This window comes from Natator depressus, chromosome 3 (assembly GCF_965152275.1).
Source record: "Natator depressus isolate rNatDep1 chromosome 3, rNatDep2.hap1, whole genome shotgun sequence".
NCBI lineage: Eukaryota > Metazoa > Chordata > Testudines > Cheloniidae > Natator > Natator depressus.
The window spans coordinates 30,830,905-30,853,706 of NC_134236.1; the positions used below are offsets into that span (position 1 = coordinate 30,830,905).

The 22,802-nt window shown below is 42.9% G+C and overlaps 1 protein-coding gene across 2 annotated transcripts in view; it reads right to left on the reverse strand.

Annotated features, from left to right (window-relative positions):
- The window catches only part of LPIN1 (lipin 1), a 104,328-nt gene that overhangs the window by 76,520 nt on the left and 5,006 nt on the right, over positions 1–22,802 (reverse strand). For both annotated transcript variants that reach the window (XM_074947644.1, XM_074947643.1), the window contains one exon: positions 8,243–8,299. In XM_074947644.1, the coding sequence (XP_074803745.1) occupies positions 8,243–8,290 (48 nt within the window). In that variant the 5' untranslated portion in view covers positions 8,291–8,299. Of the gene's footprint in view, positions 1–8,242; positions 8,300–22,802 lie in introns of those variants that run through there.

The window sequence follows — 22,802 nt, forward strand, 5'->3', positions numbered from 1 at the left end:
AGCCAATTTAAGATAACATGTAGGTCTTTTGTATATTCAACCTTTTCTTCTATTGTAATCGGCTGTGCATTGTTAAGGATCCAGTAGTGCTCCCACTGAAGTCAATGGTAAAACTCCAATGGGACTTTCAAATGACGTCCCTGAGTTTTACAATGTAAGACTCCCAGCCTTTTTTGCCTTTTGCTCTAACACTAGTCCTTAGCTTCTTAATACAGTCAAGTACACAGACATGCATGCTAAGTGTAGTAGTATCTAGGAGAGTGACTTAGCTCTGTCCATTGCTTGCCCATGTCTGGGCGAAGCAGGCTTTCTTCTTCTACAACAGACATCTAATGAGCTTGTCAGGTATATTGCACGGGTGCCACTAGTGGTAGGATCGGTAGTATAGACAGGACACAGGTGCTTTTCCCATCCTGCCGTCTAAGGGGGTAGGAAAGGACAGCAGGATTACTGGGCCTCTTGAAGATTCCTTGGGTTTGTGAAGAGACCTGAAGGAGGGATGACAAACCCTTGTCCAGGGAAGAATTCGGAGATGTGACTTTCATACAGTTTTCCTCATCCTCAGCCCTGTTTTATGACTTTTACTGTGAGAGTGGGGGCAGTCTGGCCCTCTGTCAGTTGTGCATGGTTTCACCTTTCCCTCACTCAAAAACATCTGAAGAAATTTTGCTCAATCGAAAATAAATAAATAAATAAATAACCGCGCACACCTCTCAGGGCATGAGACTAAATATGAGAGATTTCAATTCCAAAGAAAAGTCTGCTTCATCCCTGCCCCAGCACAGGGGGAAAGATTAGGTAGCTTTAAGCTTACTTCTTCACTGGATGTGGGGATCAATGCACCCACTGGTGTAGGCTAGAGCAATCCTCACCCTTGCTTCAGTGGGGGTTTGCAGAGGCACGGAATATCCAGGTTGCAGGTCTGCTCTGGCCACAGCCTTTGCTACCCCAAATCTCCTGTAGTCTGACATCATTCCCATACTCCTCCCCTAAGCCCAGGGATGATACGGCGGTTCTACTGAGCTGTCAGAACTGGCTTTTGCAGCTGGGTATAGATTAGAAGTTGATCTAGTCCAATATCTTGTCTTTGACAGTGTCAAAACCAGATGTTTCAGACACTGGTGCAAGAAACCCTGCATTAGGGAGTTTGGGGATACTGTAGAACCCCTATTTTACAAACTAATTGGGGTTTGAGGAGTTCATAAAAATCAAAAATTTCACAATGCTGAACATCTCAAAATTACAGCAGGTCTGGTGCATAAATTGCCGGGTGGTGAACATCATTGCTTTCTTTTTGTCCTTCAAACCATTGCCAAGCGATTTCCAAAGCATTGAGGGTATCAGAATGCATAGTTTTGTTGACTTCTTCTTTATCAATTTCACTTTCATTGTGTGATCTTTTTTTCCCAATTGGGAAAAATGGTACATATAACTGGTAGTTCGTAAGACTTGCGTCCGTAAAATCAAGATTCCTCTGTAATTTTCCTCAGTGAAATCCGGCAGCAGTGTGTTCTACAGGCTATTTATCCATTGTGTGAAAATGTATTAGCATGAAAAAGGATCTTAGGCCTAAATATCTGGTCTTCTCTTTTTGGTCCTGCCTGAGATCAAAGCTAGCTTCATCCTACTGTTCCTGAGGTCATATGTTTTAGAAAAGCTATGATTATTGAATAAGATAATTATCAGAATTATGCTGCACTCCTAGAAACAAGTCTACACATGGTTCAGAATTAGGTCATCCAAATCTCAGACATGGAACAATAGGTGGAGTCAACAGCTCTTCACTAATTCTGAGGAATCAACTAAAAGACAACTAAAGACCTTTTCTAATTTGTTTTTGTCCAGACATGTTCAATCTCCCACTTTAGCTTGGAGACTTGCTTAGTTTCTAATAGTCACTGATGACTTCAGGTTATATCTGCAACACAAAGTTCCCTGAATTTATCCATGCAGTTCAGCAACTGGAGAAAAGGTGATTGGATAGAATGTACTGGGACACTGTCTACCAATTCTATCTAGTCTACAAAGCAGAGGTGGGGCAAGCCAGACTTGGCTTTGTTATTGCAGAAACCCCATTGTCATGTTTTGATTTTGGAAATCCAACTGTTGATGCTAGACCCACAGGTTATAGGAATATAGAGAACTTTATCCTTTCCTAGTTTTTCTTGCTCACATGTGACTAGAATTGAGCAAAAAAATCAGAATTTTCATCCCACTGGAAACTCCAGAATTTCAGCATTTGAATTGGGACAAAGTTGAAATATCAAGTTTTTTTTCACAGAACAAAACTTTCAGAAAAATTTTAATTTGGAAATATTTGATGCACTATGCCTCTAGGTCGGGGTGGGAGACTGTGTTGCACCACAGGAAATGTAATCTGGCCAAGAACCCTGGCCCACAGGAAAGAAAGGGCCATCATATATTCAAACAACTCCTATAAGGCAATGTGCCACCATAGAGAAATGCGTTTTAATGTTGAACGGATTCTAAATGAAATGTTTTGGGTCAGTTCAGCAAACTGAAATATTTCAATTAGGTCAAACTGACCCAAAACAAAATATGCTATATCAGTTTTCCCAGAGGAAATTTTAAAAAAAATCTGCAACATACAATTTTTTGCATAGAAAATTTCAATTTTGCAGAAACTGCATTTTCCATCAAAAAATAATTCTAATGGAAAATTCCCAACCAGCTCTATTTGTGATCATATTACTGATACAATACCTCCTCTTTGTAATACTTGCCCATCTCCTAGGAACGTGATAAAAATAAGACTAAAAACACATAAGCCCCATGATTCACCTTCTGACTATGCCTGTGAGAGCAAAGAGCCAACCACACTCACCACAGACAAAGACATAACTGCACCCAGAACCCTAAGATCAATATTGCAAACAACTCAGTAACAGCTGGCAGTAAACCAGCACCAGCATTCTAAACAGGCAGAGTGTTTGGGGAAGCTCAGTTGCTTTGATGTGGATAAGCTTTAGACAATTACCCCACTAAGCCCTGCAGCCCTTCATCCACATCTCCAACGTGCTCCATAACAGATCCTTCTTCTCTCCTCAGCAAGCTCCTGTTCCCTCTAGTTCATTGGCATAAACAGCAAATCTGCTCCTTCATCTGGAAACTATTAGGAACATATCACCTCTTGCCAAGAGGGCCTCTTGATCTTTTTTCTGTCTCACAACAAATAATTCCCCACTCATCCAGCTAGCTCTCAGGCCCCCAACTTCCTAGAGCCCTGTCCAGAGTCTCCAAAGTCAGCATGGGAGAAGAGAAACCTCTCTTAGAGGACCCCATCTCCTCAGGTGAGAGGGAAGAAGAGGCCTTCACAGCTGGGGACACATCCTGAGGGAGAGAGGAAGAAAGAAAAGAGAGCCCCACCCAGAGACCTTGTCTCCGGGTTATGATGGGAGAAAAGAGTGGAAGAGGACTCAGGCTCTCAATCCCACAGTGTATTAATTTAGAAGACCTATAGGTGGCAGCTCATTGGTCTTTAAACCCCCTCATCACCACAACATCTTCTGGAGAAGATAGTCCATAGTAAAGGGGCAGTGTGCAGTGACTCTGTTCCAGGGAGAGGACTACAGAGGGCTGGTCTGGGGAGGAACATGTCCCCATTTTCTCCCCATTTTACCCTCCAGGACCCCCTAGGAATTTTCCAGGAACTGCAATTCTGCCTGCTGTGCAATAAGGAAAAAGGCTGTGCAATGAGGAAAAAGCTTCCCCACAAGGGTCTGGCATAATTGGCTCTGGGTCTATTTAATTCAGTACATAATTAAAAAGTAATTGCAAGCACTTGCACGTAGACACAAAAATAAAGAATATGGATGTCAACATTCTTAGTGAGGAATGGGAAAAAATTAACCACTGATGCCAATGAGTTTGAGGGTGTTTATTCTGATGTGCAAGCATTTTTCTCAGAAAGTACACTGGAATCATTTTCTTCAGTGGAACTATGCTGGGGAAGGCTTTGGCTCTCTCTATGCAACAAACCTTCGGTTTGATCCCGAAAAGTACATTTTACATGATTCATTTAAACCAGGGGTGGCCAACCTGTGGCTCCAGAGCCACGTGTGGCTCTTCAGAAGTTAATATGCAGCTCCTTGTATAGGTACCAACTGCGGGGCTGGAACTAAAGGGGCCAACTTTCCAATGTGCTAGAGGTGCTCACTGCTCAACCCCTGGCTCTGCCACAGGCCCTAACCCCACTCCACCCCTTCCCACCCCCTCCCCTGAACCTGCTATGCCCTCACTCTTCCCCTTCCCCCTCAGAGCCCTCTCCATGCTACAAAACAGCTGATCGGAGGCGTGGGGAGAGAGGGGGAGGCACTGATAGGCGGGGCTGCCAGTGGGCAGGAGGCACTGGGAGCAGCATCGGGGAGCTGCTGGGGAGCTGCTGACATATTACGTTGGTAAATTCTGGCTCCTTCTCAGGCTCAGGTTGGCCACCCCTCATTTACACTATGAAATAACTGGAAGCTTATCAGAGACTTGTTTCCATTCCTGCTGCACTTCCCTTGGTTCACATGTAAATCTACCAGCTAGGAACAACTCTTTGTCCTTAAGCACCTTGATTTTAGTTATAGAAGATAAGCTTGTTTTAATATTACTTGCTTAGCACTGCCAGTATGATCAGCACTCTACATCACATATAAATAAAGATAGTCTCTATCCTGAAGAGCTAACAATCTAAAAATGTTTGAGCCAGATTCTTAGTTCATGCAAATCAGCATAGCTCCACTGACACAAGTCGAGTTCTGCTGATTTACATCAGCTGAGGATCTGGCCCACTATTTTGAATATTTTGTACAGGTTACTTTAAAAATGCATGTTACTGTATTTAACACCACATTGATAAAACAATAGAAAAACAAGAAACAGATGCAGAAGTATCTACTTCTAGAGCACCAGAATAACACAAAGGCCTTCTCAGAAAACAGAGAAAGAAAATAAAATTAATAGAATAAACAAAATTTTATCCACAGATAGCTCAGAGTCATGACAGCATACATGACTGCCTCTGAGCTACACTTTTTGGACATCCAGGTTTTCCCCATCACACTCACATTCTGCAATATGGTCATAACAAAACAAAGCTTCCTAAGTACTCAGAATGGTGATAGCAGATGTCAGTCCCCTACAACCATAGATGACAGCCCAGCTCCTTCTCAGAATTTTCATTGAAATATTCTCTGGTGTGGATGGAATCATGTAATCCAATGACTGCACAGGGGCCTGGGCCAAATTACAATTTGACTCATTTAATTCTGTTTACCTTAACTCCCCTTGTGAATCCAATTGTATATTGTGTTCTTCCCTTCCTGTTCCAAGACATTGGGTAGGGTCGTGGTGTGCTTTTAAGCAGATGACATGTCTCATTCCAGGATCAGGTGCACTTTAGTGTACAGAGTGATTTTTTGTGTGTCAAATGTTTTGAGATCCTCTGTTTCCTAGAGCAGAGTGGTGTTTCCTAATCTCCTATGATTTCATTCAATGCAACATTTAGAAGGCAGCTATTCTTAAAAGACCACTTCTCCCCTTCTGTTCCATTTTTCTATATATAACATTCCAGTAGTACACAGGACAAAAGGTGAGGAATCTAGCTATATGGAACAACAATGATACCAAAGAAAGAGGAAATCAAAGTCTAACTCAGACAAACCATACATTCAAAATGTATTCCAATACTACATAATTATAGAAATGTAGGGCTGGAACAGACCTCGAGAAGTCATCAAGTCCAGCCCCCTGTGCTAAGGCGGGAACAAGTAAACTTTGACCATCCCTGACAGATGTTTGTCCAGCCTATTCTTAAACACCTCCAATGACGAGGATTCCACAATCTCCCTTGGAAGCCTATTCCAGAGCTTATCTACATTTATAGTTAGGAAGTTTTTCTAACCAAATCTCCCTTGCTGCAGATTAAGCCCATTACTTCCTATCCTACCTACAGTGGACATGGAGAACAATTAATCAGCCCTTCGCATATTTGAAGACTGTTATCAGGTATGCCCGCCTGCAGTCTTCTTTTCTCAAGACTAAACATGCCCAGGATTTTTTAACCTTTTATCATTTTTGTAGCTCTCCTCTCCAGTTTGTCCACATCTTTAAGTGTGGTGCCCAGAACTGAACACAGTACTCCAGCTGAGGCCTCACCAGTGCCGAGTAGAGCAGGACAATTCCCTCCTGTGTCTTACCTACAACACTCTGTTAATACACTCCAGAATGATGATAGCCGTTTTTGCAACAGCATCATATTGTTGACTGATCTTCAATTTGTGATCCATTATAACCCCCAGATCCTTTTCTGTGGTACTACAACCTAGCCAGTTATTCCCTATTTTGTAGTTGCATTTGATTTTTCCTTCCTAAGTAAAGTACTTTGCATTTGTCTTTATTGAATTTCATCTTGTTGAATTCAGACCAATTCTCCAATTTACCAGGGTCATTTGTAATTCTAATCCTGTCCTGCAAAGTGCTTGCAACCCCTCCCAGCTTTATGTCATCTGCAAATTTTATGCTTTGCACTCCATTATCCAAGTCAATAATGAAAATATTGAATAGTACTGGACTGACCCCTGTGGGACCTCATTAGATATTCTCTCCCAGTTTGACAGCAAACCATTGATAACTACACTTGGAGTACAGTATTTCAGTGTGCAGAATAGCAGAAATAAATTCTCCATTCTTATAGAACAAACAAATATGGGCAGTGATGAGCTGCCAAAAGGTGAAGAACCGGTTCCTTCATTCACTCTGGGTCTTCGGCGGCACTTCGGCGGCAGGTCTTTCAGTCGCTCCGGCTCTTCGGCGGCACTGAAAGACCCGCCGCTGAAGTGCCGCCAAAGACCCGGAGCGAGTGAAGGACCAGCCGCCAAACACCTGGAGTGCCGCCAGGTGAGTAAAAATTAAAAAGGGATTCTCAGGGGAGCCTCCCCAGCTGAGAGCTCAGGCAGGCCGGACAGGACAGTCCTGTGGGCTGGAGTTTGCCCACCCCTTTAACAACCGGTTCTAAACCAGCTTCAAAATTTAACAACTGGTTCATGCGAACCGGTGCGAACCGGCTCCAGCTCACCACTGAATATGGGTGCATATCACAAATGCAGGTGAGATTGTGTTGGAAAGTTTGGAATCTCATCTGGCTGCAGATCCACATTTTTCCAGAAACTTACTTCACTTTTGGGGTGAAGAGGTTAGATCTGGAGCATTGATTCAGACTTTCTTTAGTTACCAGTAAGCTGATTTCCAGAAGCTACAGTATTGTCTGAGCTTTTCTCTAGCATCTGAGCTCTTTTCCTGACTGTTGTTCTGCAGGAGTTTTGGATTCCCAGGTCATTGCTTTGTTTACCTAGCTCATCCACTGAAATGAAGGTCCAAATCTAACCCATTCCAGCTGTGGTCCACCTTAAGCTCTCTTTCTGTCTGTTCCAGTCATCCACCTGTCCACAGCATCTTCATTCCATTGTCGATCCCAGATTAAACATATAGGGCTAAATCATCAACTGGTGTAAATTGAAATCCTGACCCCAATCTGTCCTGTCTAAACAAAAAGGCTGTTGGGCTGTACAAGCCATCTGGCCTGCACAGAAGGGGCATCGTGAGACAAAGATGAGTCAGCCACAACACCCGAGAGCAGAGTTGTTCCCTAGTAGCTCTGGGTCATGGACTTCCCATACCAGATTTCAGACAGTCCTGCCTCTTAGCTTCCTGCCCCTCAACCACAGTGAGAGTATTTCCCAGCAGCATTTTATTTTTCTTAAGAAATATATTCGAAAGATACTGACAGAATTCTTCCGTTGTTGCCTCGATCTTCCTGTTTTAACGCATCACTCCTTGTAATGGCAATGCAATGGTGGCCCTAACCACGCCTGTGAAGTGGAACTCTCCCCATGTCATCCCTGTTCAATGGTTCTCATGTCTGATTCTATTCTCCTCTCTCAGGGCAAGTTCTTCAAAATTTCCCTGCTGCTGCCATTTTCCCCTCCCCTGCTAGTGACAACCACTTTAGGGGGTCACCCGTTTCTGCACAGCCTCACCAACCAGCAGGGAGGTGTTGGTATCTCATGTAGACAGCTATGTTGGGATGTGGGGTGTTGGGATAATGGAAGCTGGGGCAGGAGCTGAATGTGGGCCTGTGCATCTTACTGCAGACTGAGCCACACAAGGCCCAGCGCCAGCCCCACCTGTAGGTACTACAGTTAAAATAAATAGCGGTAACAATTGAAATCACACTCACGTTCAAGTTACGAGTCCAAACATTTCGGATCCAGCCAGGATCCCTCATCAGTGGAATCTAAAAGAAAATAAACAAAGAGAAATGGTGAGAAATAAAACTTAGCAATTAAAATGGGTTGGCACATCCGTGCATCAACGAACTCCCTTTGGATTCTCTCTGCTGTAATACACGTCTCCTCCTGCTTCTTTCATGGGGTGTAAGACACTTATCTTGCCATCATGTCCATTATAACCTTTTAGCAACATTGAAAGCAAGTTTCAAAAACTTCTGCTTTTTTCCCTAGCTCTAGAAGTCCATTTTCGCAACCAGTGTACAATGGCACTGTGCCACACAAGTCAGAGTGCCTGGGAGCACTGGACCTCTGGCCTGATCAGACACCCTACTCTTTTGTAGGGTGCTCTGGCCAGCGCAAAGGGTAGAGGCCAGGCTGTGAACCCACATGCTTTGCTTTTCCATCCCATTTGAGGACAATAGGGAACAGATTCGTTCCTCCAGCCTAGCCCACATTCACTGCCCTGGCGGAATATAGGGGCCACTAATGCACCCCAAGGGGGCAAGGAAGAATTCCCCCAAAGCAGGCACAGCATAGGACTGCCATAGGTATTTCAGTCCCCTTGGAGCAGCTCAGAAACCAGAGGGTGCAAAGGAGATGTAAAGCCATCTCTGCCCCTCATCCCCCAGGGTTGCACCTTGTGTTCTGTGCCTCCAGGAGGTGCAGCACAGAATTGAACCCGAGGACTGTGTCTAGCCCCAGCACAGGAATACAAGAGGGTGGGAAAGGTTCCTGGCACCCTAGCTCACCGCCCCGCCCCCCCCCCCCATCATCTAGGCATCCATCCATGGCATTTAGCCCTACATGTCCTAAAGATCAAATGCAAAAATGTTGTTAATGTTTATTCAGCTGGTGTGTTGGATTGCTGCTTATTCCACAGTTCATAGTTTTCTCCCTGTCTTGGTCCACTCTTCATTGTCTTGGTAGGTTGGCACACGTAATTAAAAAAAAAACAAAAAACAAGGAAAGAACTCACATTTAGTCCTTCAGGGCTCTGATCAGCATAAGCATTAGTGTGGTTCAATAAACTTAGCCGCTGATCCTACAAGGATTGATGTATTCACTTAACTTTATGGACTGTGGGTGAAATCCTGACCCCATTGGTGGCAGTGGCAAAACTATGATGGTACGTCTCATACTGTGTAAACTTAAGCAGATATGTTAGCATTTGCAGACTCAGAGTCTTAAGGTTGCAAACAGCATCTGTAGCTTGGGCTTCTTCTGCAGGAGTAATATTTTTAAATTAGTGTAGAAAATAATCATTTTATGTATAAAGCACACTACAGCAAAACATGATAAAATGAATTAAAACATAGTCAAAATATTTAAAAGCCTCCCACTTTGAAAGAGATTAATAGAAATGAGGGAATCCACTAAAAAAAGAAGGGAAAAGGGACTGGAAGGAAAGGCACTAATCATATGGGATCCATAAATATGGTGTTAACTAAAGCTGAGCAAATCCTTTACAACATTTTTCCATCAATATTAATTCAAAATCAAACATAGCCGAGTTTGCAGCCTTTGTGTGTTATGCAAACATTCAAATTCGCAAGCTTCTGAGGCATGAATGCTTTCAAAAAAATTATTATCCTTTAATAACATTATTTTGTTATACAACACCCAAAAGTGTGCTAGGAACCTTCCAGAGCAAATAAAAAGGCATGACATGATTCCTGTCCTAAAGAACCTAATTTGGACATGCCTAACGCAAGTAAAAACAACAGTAGGGGGAATCAGAGACAGAAGAACAAGAGTCACAGTAAAAGTTCACCCAATTCTGGGTAGGTGCCATTCTTAAAGATTCCATTAAACATGTATGGGTATTACAAACACATTATAGATAGATACATATATTTGGATAACACAGCCTGTGGGTGACGGGGAGCAGGGAAAGTGAAGGAGAAGCTGTTGGAAGGGAGGTAGTCCATTTGCAGCTTCTGGGGACAGTGAGCACAGGGGAAGGGTTTGGGCTGTGGGTAAGATCCCAACCAGGAGAGTAGGGGGCCTGACACTTTCCCCTCCCCCACTCCCTGTTGTGGGGGATGGTGGCTACAACAATGCCCCAAACTGAAGGCAGGGGGCGGGGGGGAGGAAGTGGCCCAGGGACAGCTGGTCAGGAGCACCAGAAAGAGGCATCTGAGACACTCCATGCCCTCTCCCCCTTGGGCCTTGAGCTGGGACCTGGTGGAATGGTAGAGTCTGGGTCCCTCTTCCTTCCCCTCCCCCTCCATTTGGGGAACAACGGACTGCAGTTTGACTGCTGGGCCCACTGACCATCAGGCAAGCCCATCCCAGGACTTTGTGGGTGGAAAGACAAGCCGCAGCCTGCCCACTAGACCTGCTGGCCTCCAAGTGAACCCTGCTCCACATAGAAAGTGAGTTTTAGAAGGGATCTGAGTGATGAGAAGGTGGTGGCTCGGCAAATAGCTCTTTGGTGTGTATAATACTACCTTGCACTTCCAGAGGAACCGTCTATTTAAGGATTACAACATGATGTTCACACATCAATGTACTGAACCCCAGAACATCCATGTGAGGTCAGTAAGTAGTATTAACCTCATTAACCTCATTTTCCACGTGATGAAACTGAAGCACAGAGAGATTAAATAATTTACCCGAGGATACACAGAAAGTCTGTTTCAGAAGTGGAAGCAGATCTCTCAACAACCAGTCCCTGCACCTTAACTATAAAGCCTGCCTTCTCTTCCTGATGCTGTGAAAACACTATACAAGATGATAGGAAAGAAAAGGTTTTTTTAAACAGCATGTAAAGATTAAAAGACCCAGCACAGCATCTAATACAAAAGTCAGGGAATTAAAAAAAACATGTATTATAGACAATAGACGACGAAGCTATAAATCCCATTCTTGATTTGGCTGATGATGCTTTTGAACGAATGGAGAATACTAATATAAGTAATTTTAGTGAACTTCATAATTGCCCCCTGTGAGAGGGGGAGTTCAGACTTGGTCTAGTGGAGCCCTGTTCCTGTTTGAGAGGCATTGGCAGGGAGGCCATGCCCTGTGTCCTTCTACTGCCTTTTCTGGACAAAGTTTCTGCCATCTCTCTTGATTTTCTTTCCCTCCCCTTTGCTACAGTTCTTTTTTCCTTCTCAAGCTTTTTCTTCCCTGGGTTTTTTTAAGTGATCTCGCGGTGTTACTTTCTTTTCACTCTTGTTTCGTAGCTCTCCCTGCCCTATTTCCCCACTCTCCAGAAGGTTACGTGCTGTGTGAGGTGGTGGATCAGTTTGTGCCTCCATAGGGCTAGGCTACAAGGCTCATGCCACTGAACTGAGCTCTGCAGAAGCTGAGAAGTTTTGGGGTGGCAGATTGCCACCTACACATGTAGCCCACTCCAGAGAAGTTGCTTGCATGACTGAGTGCATTAGGGGCTCGGGTGGGATCAGGGAGGGAACGCCGGTGGCTTGCACGGGGCTGCCTGCTTCTTGACCCAGAACCCAGGAACAAGTATACAAGCGGTGGTTCCTGAGTCATGCATATTTATCCACCCCTACTGTCCTCTTTCTCTGCCCTGAACCTACTGGACTAGTCTGGGGCCTAAATAGCTTAAAAACACTGTTCAGTTGAGTATAATTATTTTTAAAATAAAAAAATGTCTGTACTTATTAATGGATTAGTGCTTTTTACCAGCAGTAATGCAAAAAAAAATTGTTCTTAATAAGTTAGACAAGCCATGAAGTAAACACATTTCAGAACCCCTGTAGCAGGAATTGCCATTGGCAAACATAATTGTTCATTAGTAGAAGTCAACAGTATGTTGCAATCAAGTGAGTACAACATAGTACATACAATAGTATGTGAGTACAACATAGTACATACAATAGTACCAACTGCCTTCCAATTCAAATCCTATGAAAAACATGAAGTAGGCGCAGTCCTGAAAACATTCTGTGTATACAGATGTATCAATCACGTGGCAGTCTGGGATCCCCGCCTCTAGTTTAAGGACACACTTCAATACCAGATGACAATCCGTTTAAAAGTCCAAGCAAATAATGTAACTTTCAGATATGAAAATCATGTAGCTTAATATTGTGGTTGAGTATTATTTGATATCTAGGACCAAAGATTTAATCAAACATAGAAAATGCTTGGCTTATATCCCAGCCAGCTTACATTTCAAAAGCAGCACTAAAGCAAAGATTTTATTATTATTATTATTCAGCACCGCCACTAGTGGGGAAATTTCGCATCTGCCAAGTGGAATCTTGTTGGCTCCCCTCTTTGTCAAGATATAAACCCACCACCTAGCTTTCAATAGGCTGAGAAAATGAAATAGATAGAAATAAGAATGATTTTAAAGAAGATATGATGCATCAGATTCTGTCTTCAGCTACACCAGAGTAAATCCATGGTAATTCTCTTGATTTCAGACAAGGAAGAGTGATTTTGTGCTTAAGGCAGCAAAATGGGACACAAGAGATCAGGGTTCTGTTTCCAGCTCCTCCTCTGAATTCCTCTGTGACCAGGGGCTTGCCATGATCTCTCCATCTTTCAGTTCCCAACCTGTGAAAAGGCAATAACTCTCCCCTATCAACTGGTATGTTGTGAGGATAAATTGATTAATGGACATGAGAGAAATCTATAAATACTCTGTGGAGTACTAGAGGTGTGACAAAGCAGAATTTGTCCTGGTGGCCCTCATCCTGCCATCCACTACAATGGTGCAGCTGAATGGCTTTAACACCTACTCCTATGTAAAGAATATTGCAGTAATCCAATCTCCAGGTGACAAAGTCAAGGATAACTGTAGTGCAGTCCTCGTTCAAAAGGAAAGTCTACAGACAGGCAGATATGGTGGTGTGGGGCAGGAACCCTTGACCTCTGTTCTTCCATGGGGATCCAACAACATTCCCGCTAGTCATTGTTTTCAAAGGAGATTTATATCAGAAGAGTGTTATAGGTGGGGGAAAATAAGAGTAGGAAGGATGCTATATGTAACATAGGTGATGTCCTGCTAATGCCATATAGCATGCAGGAAACTACCAATATTTAATACATCCCTACATATTTTCATAGCAATAAATCAGATACCTAGTTCTTTGAAATGTGTCCATCTACTAGTAGTTCCCTGCCCTTAGGCCAGATTTTAATTCATTTTGTCAACCTTCCTCCTCTTTCATGACCCTGCATTAGTCACTCAGATAGAAAATGCTCAAATGGCTCACTAAAACGTCTGTGAATGACACATCTATTCGTGTGTGATAGTTAGCATTTCCTCATCCTCCCCAAACCATTTTGGTTATACAGTGATTTTGAAGATGCAGCTAAATTGTCAGGCTTAACACCTTCCCTGCTACGTCCATGTGCTTGTTTCTTGGCTGCCATTTTAAACAGTGGCGTCAATAGAATGCTACTACATACCAGGTATACAGGGCAGCACAGGAAATGAGTGAGCCGGATGTACTGTACACGTACCTGGTACTATAGCATTTAAAATCTTTATAAACCTTTTGCCCATGGCTCACCTGTCTGTCAATAACTTTAAAAACAATTTTACAACTTTCCAGCCCCCAGGGATCCTTCCCCGCCCCCCCCCCAACATGCGCACACTCATACGCCTCCATTCACACACATACACACAAAATGCAGCTATCCCTTCCTGGAAACTTTGGGGAGTACAGAGAAGAAAGAGCTGCAGAGCCACTGGCAAGAGTGAGGATTAGCCAGTGGAAGGCAGGAAGAACTCCCACAGCAGAGCCAATCTGAGGAAGGGGGACAAAGCGACCTTGGTGAGGTGGAGTAGGGTGAAAATGACAAATAACTACATGAAACAGATCATCTCAGAAAAGGTTATTTTCTTCAAGTCAGTTGGTGCAAATAAGTGAACCGGGCTGTTTCTAAACACAGTAATCTTCAAACCTTTTATATACAGGTTCTGGACTAGAACGTCCACAGGTGTAAGCTGGTGTAACACAACTGAAGTCAACAGAACCATATCAATTTACACCAGCAGGGGATGTGGCCTTATGTAGCCAATCTGGAGAATACATTTATTTTCCCTGTGCTATTTTATAAACAGTGTGGACCAAATTCATCCCTGCTGCAATTCCCTTGGTATCAGTGCAGTTACACCAGGGGGTGAATTTGAGCCAGTGCCTTTAAGATTGTAGAAGGAAAAACAAGACATCTTGAGAAATATCAGGTGCCTTGGGGACATACACTCTGGTCAAACAGCTGAGCTAAACCTAGATCAGTGTTTATGTTTACAAGCTTGAGAGGTTTGTGACATCCCCAGGCACCATAGCATCCTGATGTAACAAAAGAATTCATCACTGTAATGCCGATACTTAGTTGTACTGTTCTTGAAATAACACAGTGCACTGTTTGTTTATATATTCAGTCGCTAGTAAATTTTATCATAGGCAAACCACAAATGCCTTATGGAAGCTTGCTGGGGCATGTAAAATAAGAAAAGGGGCATTTCTCTATATTCATCTGTTTTTCATGTGAATCTGGGCACGGGTTTTAGCGCTTGCTGAGTCTGTGCATGGGGTCAGGAGCAAAACAGCAGGAGGCTTTGTTTCATACAAGGGAAACGTGAACAAGCCTTTAATTTTGTGAATGGAGCCCTTTGTCATTTTGTCGATTGCACCTGTTTCCATAGTGCTGTATAAACATTCTGGAGGCATGTATGAGGTAATGGGCCAGATTTGAGCTAGGAATAATGGGGGTGGGACAAGCTGCTGGAACACTTTGTCTGTTTGCTGGTAGAATTTTAAAAAGACAGTTTTCCTATTCACTTTGGTCTGGTAGTGATGTTCCCTCTGGCCTGTCAGTAGAGCACCTGTTTAGCTGGCCCCGGATATGACAGTTCATACGGTATATTAGTAACCACAGTTTCTTATGCCTCCCCACCTCCCAACCAGGGAATGAATCCAGTAGATCTTAGGTTGTAGACATCCTGGCCATGCCTTTCCCTCCTGGCCTGTCTATAGACCCTTATCAGTGTTCCCATGTATCTCACACTCTTGTTCTGTTTCTCCCAAGACTACAGAAAATCCCTACTTGGTGTCCTAATTGCAGTTTATCGTCTTCATGTTTCCAACAAACCATTTATAGGGTATGTATTTCTCAACTGACCATAGTTTGTTCCATCCAGTAGAGGACAGTGGTTCACATAAGCTATCCAGCCACACTGCAGTCCTCTGCCACACAAAACTGCATGAGGGATTTTGAGACCACAGAATGTAGTTACCCAAATTAGAATCTAGCCAAGAAACCAAATGTCAAAGTGTTAAACAATTCCCAATGATCATTCACATTTTTCTGGTTAAATTCTTCTTCCCATTTGATTTGGCTCACAATTATTTTCAGCTTTGTGAAAGTGGCCCCTTTTTAAAACACCGAGTATGTATGTAACTTGTATGGACTTTATTATGTTTGCACATTATAAATGTGATCAAGACTCAAGCCATTATTTTTTAGTTCTGTAATCGGTTCTTCTTTATCTGTTGCGACAAGATCTAATATAAAATTTCCCCAATTTGGATGCAACACCTTCTGAGTTGGGAAATTCTCATCTACAATATTTAGAAATTCCAAGGATGTTTTAGTGCTGGCAGCATGAGACCACCAGCCTATGTCACTCAGGTATAAATTCCCCTTGATCATGAAGCTTCTTTTCCTACACATTATAGATAGGTGTACAAGGACCCCATCATCTGGTTCTGCGTGTGATTTGGTCATCTAGTGAAGTGTGTAAAAGAAGGCGAATATTTACTGAGGGTAGCATGAGCGGATGTAGTTTGGAGCTAGGGAGCAATATTTTGTAAGGAAACATACATGATTTTTTTTTCTTAATAAAATCTCAGACTAGGAAATCTCACACTGAGAAATATTCTTTCGGGAGATGTGGTAAAAACCCTATCAGCTAAGACATTTAAAATTAGACTAGAGAAAATATGTACATATACTGTAGGAAATAATGCTGCATTAGCCAGGGAATGGGCTAAATGAGCTAATAGGCCTTTTCAGCCCTAATTTCTGATTCAACTGTTTCAGACATCAGTGCAATGTAGTGACTGTATGATGTCGTCTGGACACTGACACTGAGTAATTCAGTACTTTTCTGACAACAGATGCAATAAACAAAATGATTCATTCATGTAGTAATCAGGTCATTTAAAACTGTGCTAATAATTAATCCCTCCCTATTTATTTAGGAACAAAGGGTGCAGCCCCCAAGTCCTTCTGCTTTTCCATTGATGCCATCTGGGACAACCTTCCTTTCCTTCTTTCATTCCCACCTCCACTCCTTTTCCCATGCAACCCCTTATTCACAGACTGTTAGATTCAGAAGAACTCAGGAAACGGATGCATATTTTCTGGAAACATCAGGCAAGAAGCTACACGCTACCAGTAGTTCCCTGCCTTTAGTGCAGATTTTAATTTGTTTTGCCATGTCATGAAGAGCTTTCTCAACCATCTGTTGGGTGATGCAAGCTTTGTAAAGCACTTGCCACTGCATCAAACCGCAAGCCTAATTTTTGTTAATATCTTTTTTCATTTTGAACTAACCTGATTGTTTCACTAGCTTTTGATTTCTGAGCTATTTAACTGTATTGAAGGTCTAAAGTTTTACAATCAAGCTTTTCGTAATTAGAGAAATTTAAAATATTAGCCACTTTGAACAATTTAAATGTCATATTTAAGCAACTGTGGCTAAAAATTGTTTGATCAATTGTCTTCAAACTTTCCAATGCCCTCTGTCCCCCAAATGTTTAGTATACCTTGAAAGTAATCACAAAAATACCTATTCCATGCAAAGTTATCATGGTAATGAATATAGGGCTTTTATTGGAACTCTGGGAGCAAACTTAACTATGGAATTGTTACTGAGTGGTCCATATTCAGGGTAATTTTTATTGCTCTATAACTCAAAATCAGCTTGAACAATTTTCTTCAGACTTTTCTGAAAAAATCGCAGTTGAGGTGCCATTCTGAGAAAAATCCATTGCTACAAACACAGGCAGAATAACTGAATAAATCAAACAAACATGCAAATTTGGATTAGAATCCTCTACATAGTGTAGAGCTAAGAAAAACCATGTGTCACAATGGTGAAGTTTAGGACTCTTATGTTCTCACTATGCTGCGACTAGACACCAGAAGGCAAACTGCTTAAAAGTACAGTATAACTGCTGTAAATAGATACAATAATTGTTAATTACTTTGCTTAATTAATCCTATTTTCCTGCAATAGAGTGTGTGCAGAAGTGTTTAGAACTTGACTGTGTGGAAAGTTTGGAAGGGTAGTAACAAGCCATTTTTGGAGTAGAGGGAAACAAAAAAATTTTAGACAAGTGAAAGTATCAAATCAGAGTAGTAGCATTAAAATGAGTTTATTAATGTTTGCAAGGTGCTTTGAGTTCCTTGGACGGAAGGTACTATAGAGATGTAAGTATTGTTTATTATTTAAATACTCTATAAATAATACTAGATTATTAAAATCAAATCTCAACATTTTGAAAAAGGAAAGTACAAGAATTATAAAAAATATTGGGTGAGAACCTGGGAAAACTTAAAAACTTGAAAATAAGCCCAGCCAAAGTCTGGGAAGCAAGGAGGAGGAGGAAGCCCACAGTCTAATGAGAGTTCCAGCTCATGTGATGTATTTCTCTCACTACAGTTGTGCACTGTGAAGTGCTATTTCTGAGAAAAGGAAGGTGATCGATATGAACCAATCAAAATACAGTACAGCTCTGCTGACTATTAAAACATACATTCACAACAACAGGAAGACCTCTGCCCTCGTTTGCTAAAGTTCTCAGCCAACAGTATTTCAGCTCATTGAAGAGTGGTGACACAAATTTAGTATCTGCATACATGAATATGTTTTGGAAATCTTTAAAGACATGTCAATAAAATGACTGTTTGGGGAAGAATATAGTAAGTGAAGCAAAAGAAAAACAGGTGCAAATTCTGTGGTCTTTACTTGCTTGTGTGTGTGTGTGTGTGTGTGTGTGTGTGTGTGTGTGTACAAAAAAATAGGCTACGTCTACGCTGCACTGCAGGACAGAGCATGGGGGTTTGGAAAGCAGTGCACACCAAAATGCTTGTCTGTAACTCCCAGGTGTGGACATTGCAGGCGTGAACTAAAAGATTCCTAGTTCCTGTTAATATAGTCTACTTGAAGAGGACTATGGTGCCACAAATTAAGACGCTTTTAGTTGACTCCCTCATTGTCCACATGGGGGAGTTACAGAACAGCACTTTGGTGTACACTGCTATTTACACCCCCTGTAGTCTGAACTGTCGGGCAGTGTAGACAAGCCCATAGAGTTTTACTTGTTATTCAAGTGCCTAGTCTAGTCTATTTTACATGATCGACCTCCTTTCATTTCTCTTGTCAGGCTATTCCACGCTTTCCAGCCCAATATTTTCCTTCAGTAACCTGAGTCCCCTGCATCATGGGTCATTGGTCGGTCCATATCACTTACACTGGTATTCATCTTTGACATCAATCACCATCTAGTGTTGTGTCCACACTTGTCTTTGGGGAAATATCCCACCATTGATTTATCAGGGGTGCAACTCCACAGGTGGTCACGCCAGCAGGAGATTTTGAGAACAGCAGCATTGACAATTTGGTGTTTCTACCACCTTGCTACCTACAGCTGCTCAATGTGGGCTTAGTAGTAACAAGGAACAAAACAAAACACAATGCTGAGTGGTACCTTGTCTACTCTAGTGCTCCTGTTGCTGATTGAGCCATGACAAAGTTGGTGAAACAGTGCCAGAGTTTAAATAGTTGGTGTACTTAAGGCCAAATTGTGTCACATGGGATATCTGGCTTTAGGAATGTCTTTGGGCTTTTCATTCCCTAGGCTTGGCTGCACCATGGAAATGAAAGGTCTGGACTCCTGAACTACAAGCCTACTGTAGCTACCGGTAAAGTGGCTTTGATGACAAGACCAGAGACCTACCTTCTTTGCCAGAGGATACTGCCACAGCCTCCACTGTGGGTGTGGGTGGAGAAAGCGAGGAGGTTTGCATGCATAATGAAGTCACAAAGGCCTTCAGGACTCCTTCTGAATCAGCTTTCATTCAGGGATTTTCAATTTAAGGGAACACCCATTCTCAGAGGAATACAGGAGTAAACAGCTCAGTGAAAAAACAAACACTTCCTAATACTCCATGCAAATATGATCTATTTTAAAACTAGCTCGGAGGACCAAGAGGCTTAAAAAAGGAGCCTGCACAGTGGCAGCAAAAATATTTGCTTAACCCAAGCTGTAGCATATTTGTTCTCATTTTGCTCTTTCTTTGTGTAATACCTGTAATATAATCCTCCTTATGTGAAGAAATTCCCGCAGAAGGCAAACACAGAGATCGAGTGGCTCATGCTTTATTTCCAGCTGACCAAAGAGGACCATACTTTTGCACCCCTTATTATTATGATGATGCCAAAGATTTCATGATGTTGACCAAAAGTGCTATCAATTCAGTGGAAATGGACAAAATGTTTCAACTGTGCTGAAATTTGTTATTGTTGAAACAAGTCTGACCATTCACAATGTCACTAGTGCTCATAATACAAAATATCCAATGTATTCTTGTAAAGAATTGAACATGAAGAGCTTGATTCTCTGCTTCTACCAGTGTACAGCCCCAATTCAGTGAGGTGCCCAACTTTAACTATATTGGTAGTCCTATTAACTTCAACAGGGGTATTCATATGCTTAAAGTATCAGGGGTAGCCATGTTAGTCTGTATCCACAAAAACAACAAGGAGTCTGGTGGCACCTTAAAGACTGACAGATTTATTTGGGCATAAGCTTTCGTGGGTAATAAACCACTTCTTCAGATGCATCTAAAGAAGTGGCTTTTTTACCCATGAAAGCTTATGCCCAAATAAATCTGTCAGTCTTCAAGGTGTCACCGGACTCCTTGTTGTTCATGTGCTTAAAGTCAGGCACACATTTAAGCATCTTGCTGAAGCAGAGTTTAAGCAGAAGTAACTCCATTACAGGCAACGGAATGACACTGGAGTAAAAATGGTGTAAGTGAGCAGAGCATCAGAGCTGGAGATTGGCTTCAGTGCTTTGGCCAATGAAGGAACCACCGAAGACTACGCTGCAGTAGAGATGGGTAGAAACACTGATTGTGGAACATCTGATGAAGCTTTGCCTGAAGTGGTCTCCCAGGGTTCAAGAAGGCAGAATACTCAATCCTCACAACAGCCTCAGAGCACCAGTCATCCCCATTGCCACTGTATCCACCCACCCAAGCCCTGTGGGGGCATGAGGTGTCAGCCTCAGTCTTGGATCAACCAGCTCAGCTTTTCCTTCCCTCAGTCCTCCCTTCACAGTTGTATTCAGGGCCCCTTAGCCCCTAAAGGTGGGGTGTCCTTCCATGAAGGGTCCCTACATTTCCCACTCAGGTCAGGGCAGGCTCTTCCAGGCCTCTGGAGGTGTGGCAGGATTAAGTGAATCAGAATGGGGATTTATACACTATTACATGAATACCGGTGCCACCCATAACACTGCCTGAGCAACCTGTGACAGACATACTTCTGGCCCAGCTTGTGACGTGTTTTCTGTAATATCCCACTACTTCCTTTTCCGGAAGTTATGTCCCCTTTTCATTTCCCTGCTCTGCATGTCTCCTCCTTGACCCTAGGCCAAAGCACTCTCCCAAGGTGTGGGAGTGCTGCCCGTATGACACCGAGCCGACCCCCTCTGAATAGCACTACAGCATGGAGTGGCATGAAGGTGACAAACCGGGCAAACACAACATGAAAGTCAATGCAGATAGTCAAAATGCAGTTGGTTTTATCCTAATTATTAGAGCTCATCATCAGTGTGTTGCTTACAGAAGAAAAAAACAACCAGTGAGGCTTATGTTCTATTTTATTGTTATTTATTATTTGTATTACCGTAGCTCCTATGAGCCCCAGTCAGGGGCGAGGACCCCAGTGGGATAGGCACAGTGCAAACACAGAACAAAGAGACTGTCCCTAGATCTCCCTTCTGTGTAAGTGTGTGGTTCCCACTGTCCAAGGAAGCTGGACAGACACACTGAGAGATGTACAAGGGTTAGCACCCAAATGACTGCTGCTGGTCAAGCAATTCACTGGCCACACTGAGTCAGCAGTTTTACTAGCCAATTCCAGGGATCCCTGGTGTGATAAGAATTGGGCAGCCATTCAGGTACGCAGCCTGACCCCTGAGATACGTAGAGTGCTGAAGTTGAAAAGTTCACTTGATCCCGTGAGTTCATGCCTGGAATGTACTGTCCCTTTGCAGTGAGTCAGTGAAGCCGTCAGGTGACATGTGCTCACTGGCACTGGGTGGGTTCAGGTTACACTCAGGCTGATTCAATTGAGAAAATAAGTCCACCTTCAAAAACAGAAAACATACCACCCACATTACTGAGCAAGTCGTGTCTGTGTTTCCCAATAGTTATAAACTGACATCATCAGTTTAAAGAGAGCAACAGCTCCACTGATGCGTAAGAACATTGCAATAGGATTCCTAATGAGTTAACTTCATTTAGTGCCCGGGCAGCTGGCGCCACTTTAATAGCACATGATGCTGCTTCAGAAGGTTAAAATAGATGCCTTGGTGTTGACAAAAAATGAGGGGATGGGGAAGGGGGTCATCATTAAACTCATTGGGCCAGAACAAGGGGTGCCCTGGGATAGTGCAGCACATCTTTGGTGGAAAAAAAGATGTGGCTTTCCATCACCTTTCTGCCCCCCAGTTCCTACAACTATCAGGAGATGGTTCAGTCCAGGGCACACCTTAGAGCATCCTCAGGAATCTTCTAAATTACACTGGCTTGTAACGGCCCCTGAGGAGCCATTATGGTGGCAGGGTTCTCCAGAGCACAACAAGTGTACTCCAGACACCTCCATCTGCCTGCAACACCTCCCTTACACCTGGGAGGTTTGGGCAGGTTTAGCAAAGAGCCAGCTTAGCCAGCTTTGTGTCACTCATGGATTTCTCCATGCCAGGAGAAGCCCCAGCTGTCCATTTAGGATTGGCATGAAAGGATGATCAGGCCAAAGATCAGACCCATTACTAAAGCTGATAAACATGACAAATGATTGACAGAAAATCAGACATGCGCAGTACAGCTGAATAGAGCATAGCAAAGGGGATGATAAAAAGCTATTTTGCAAGGGTAGGGGTAGGTATGTGAGAGCAAGTACTCCCTTCTGCTTCCTCAGCAAACAGGAGCACAAAAGCAGTGGATCTAGGCGCATGCTACTGTCTTAGGCCTTGTCTACATGGCAAAACTGTACACACTAGAAAGCTACTTTTAGTGGCAAAACTCAGCTGTTTTACCGACAAAATAAAGCCACCTCAATGAGAGGCATAAAGTTAAAGCGACAAAGCGTCAGTTTAGAAACATTGCTGTTTGTTTTGTCAGTAGAACTGGCTTCTGCCAGTATCCCACAATGCCTGCCGTGACCAGTCTGCTCACTGTTTTGATCTCTGCTGCCCTGCAAGCATGCGCCCCTCCTCTATCAAAGCCTGG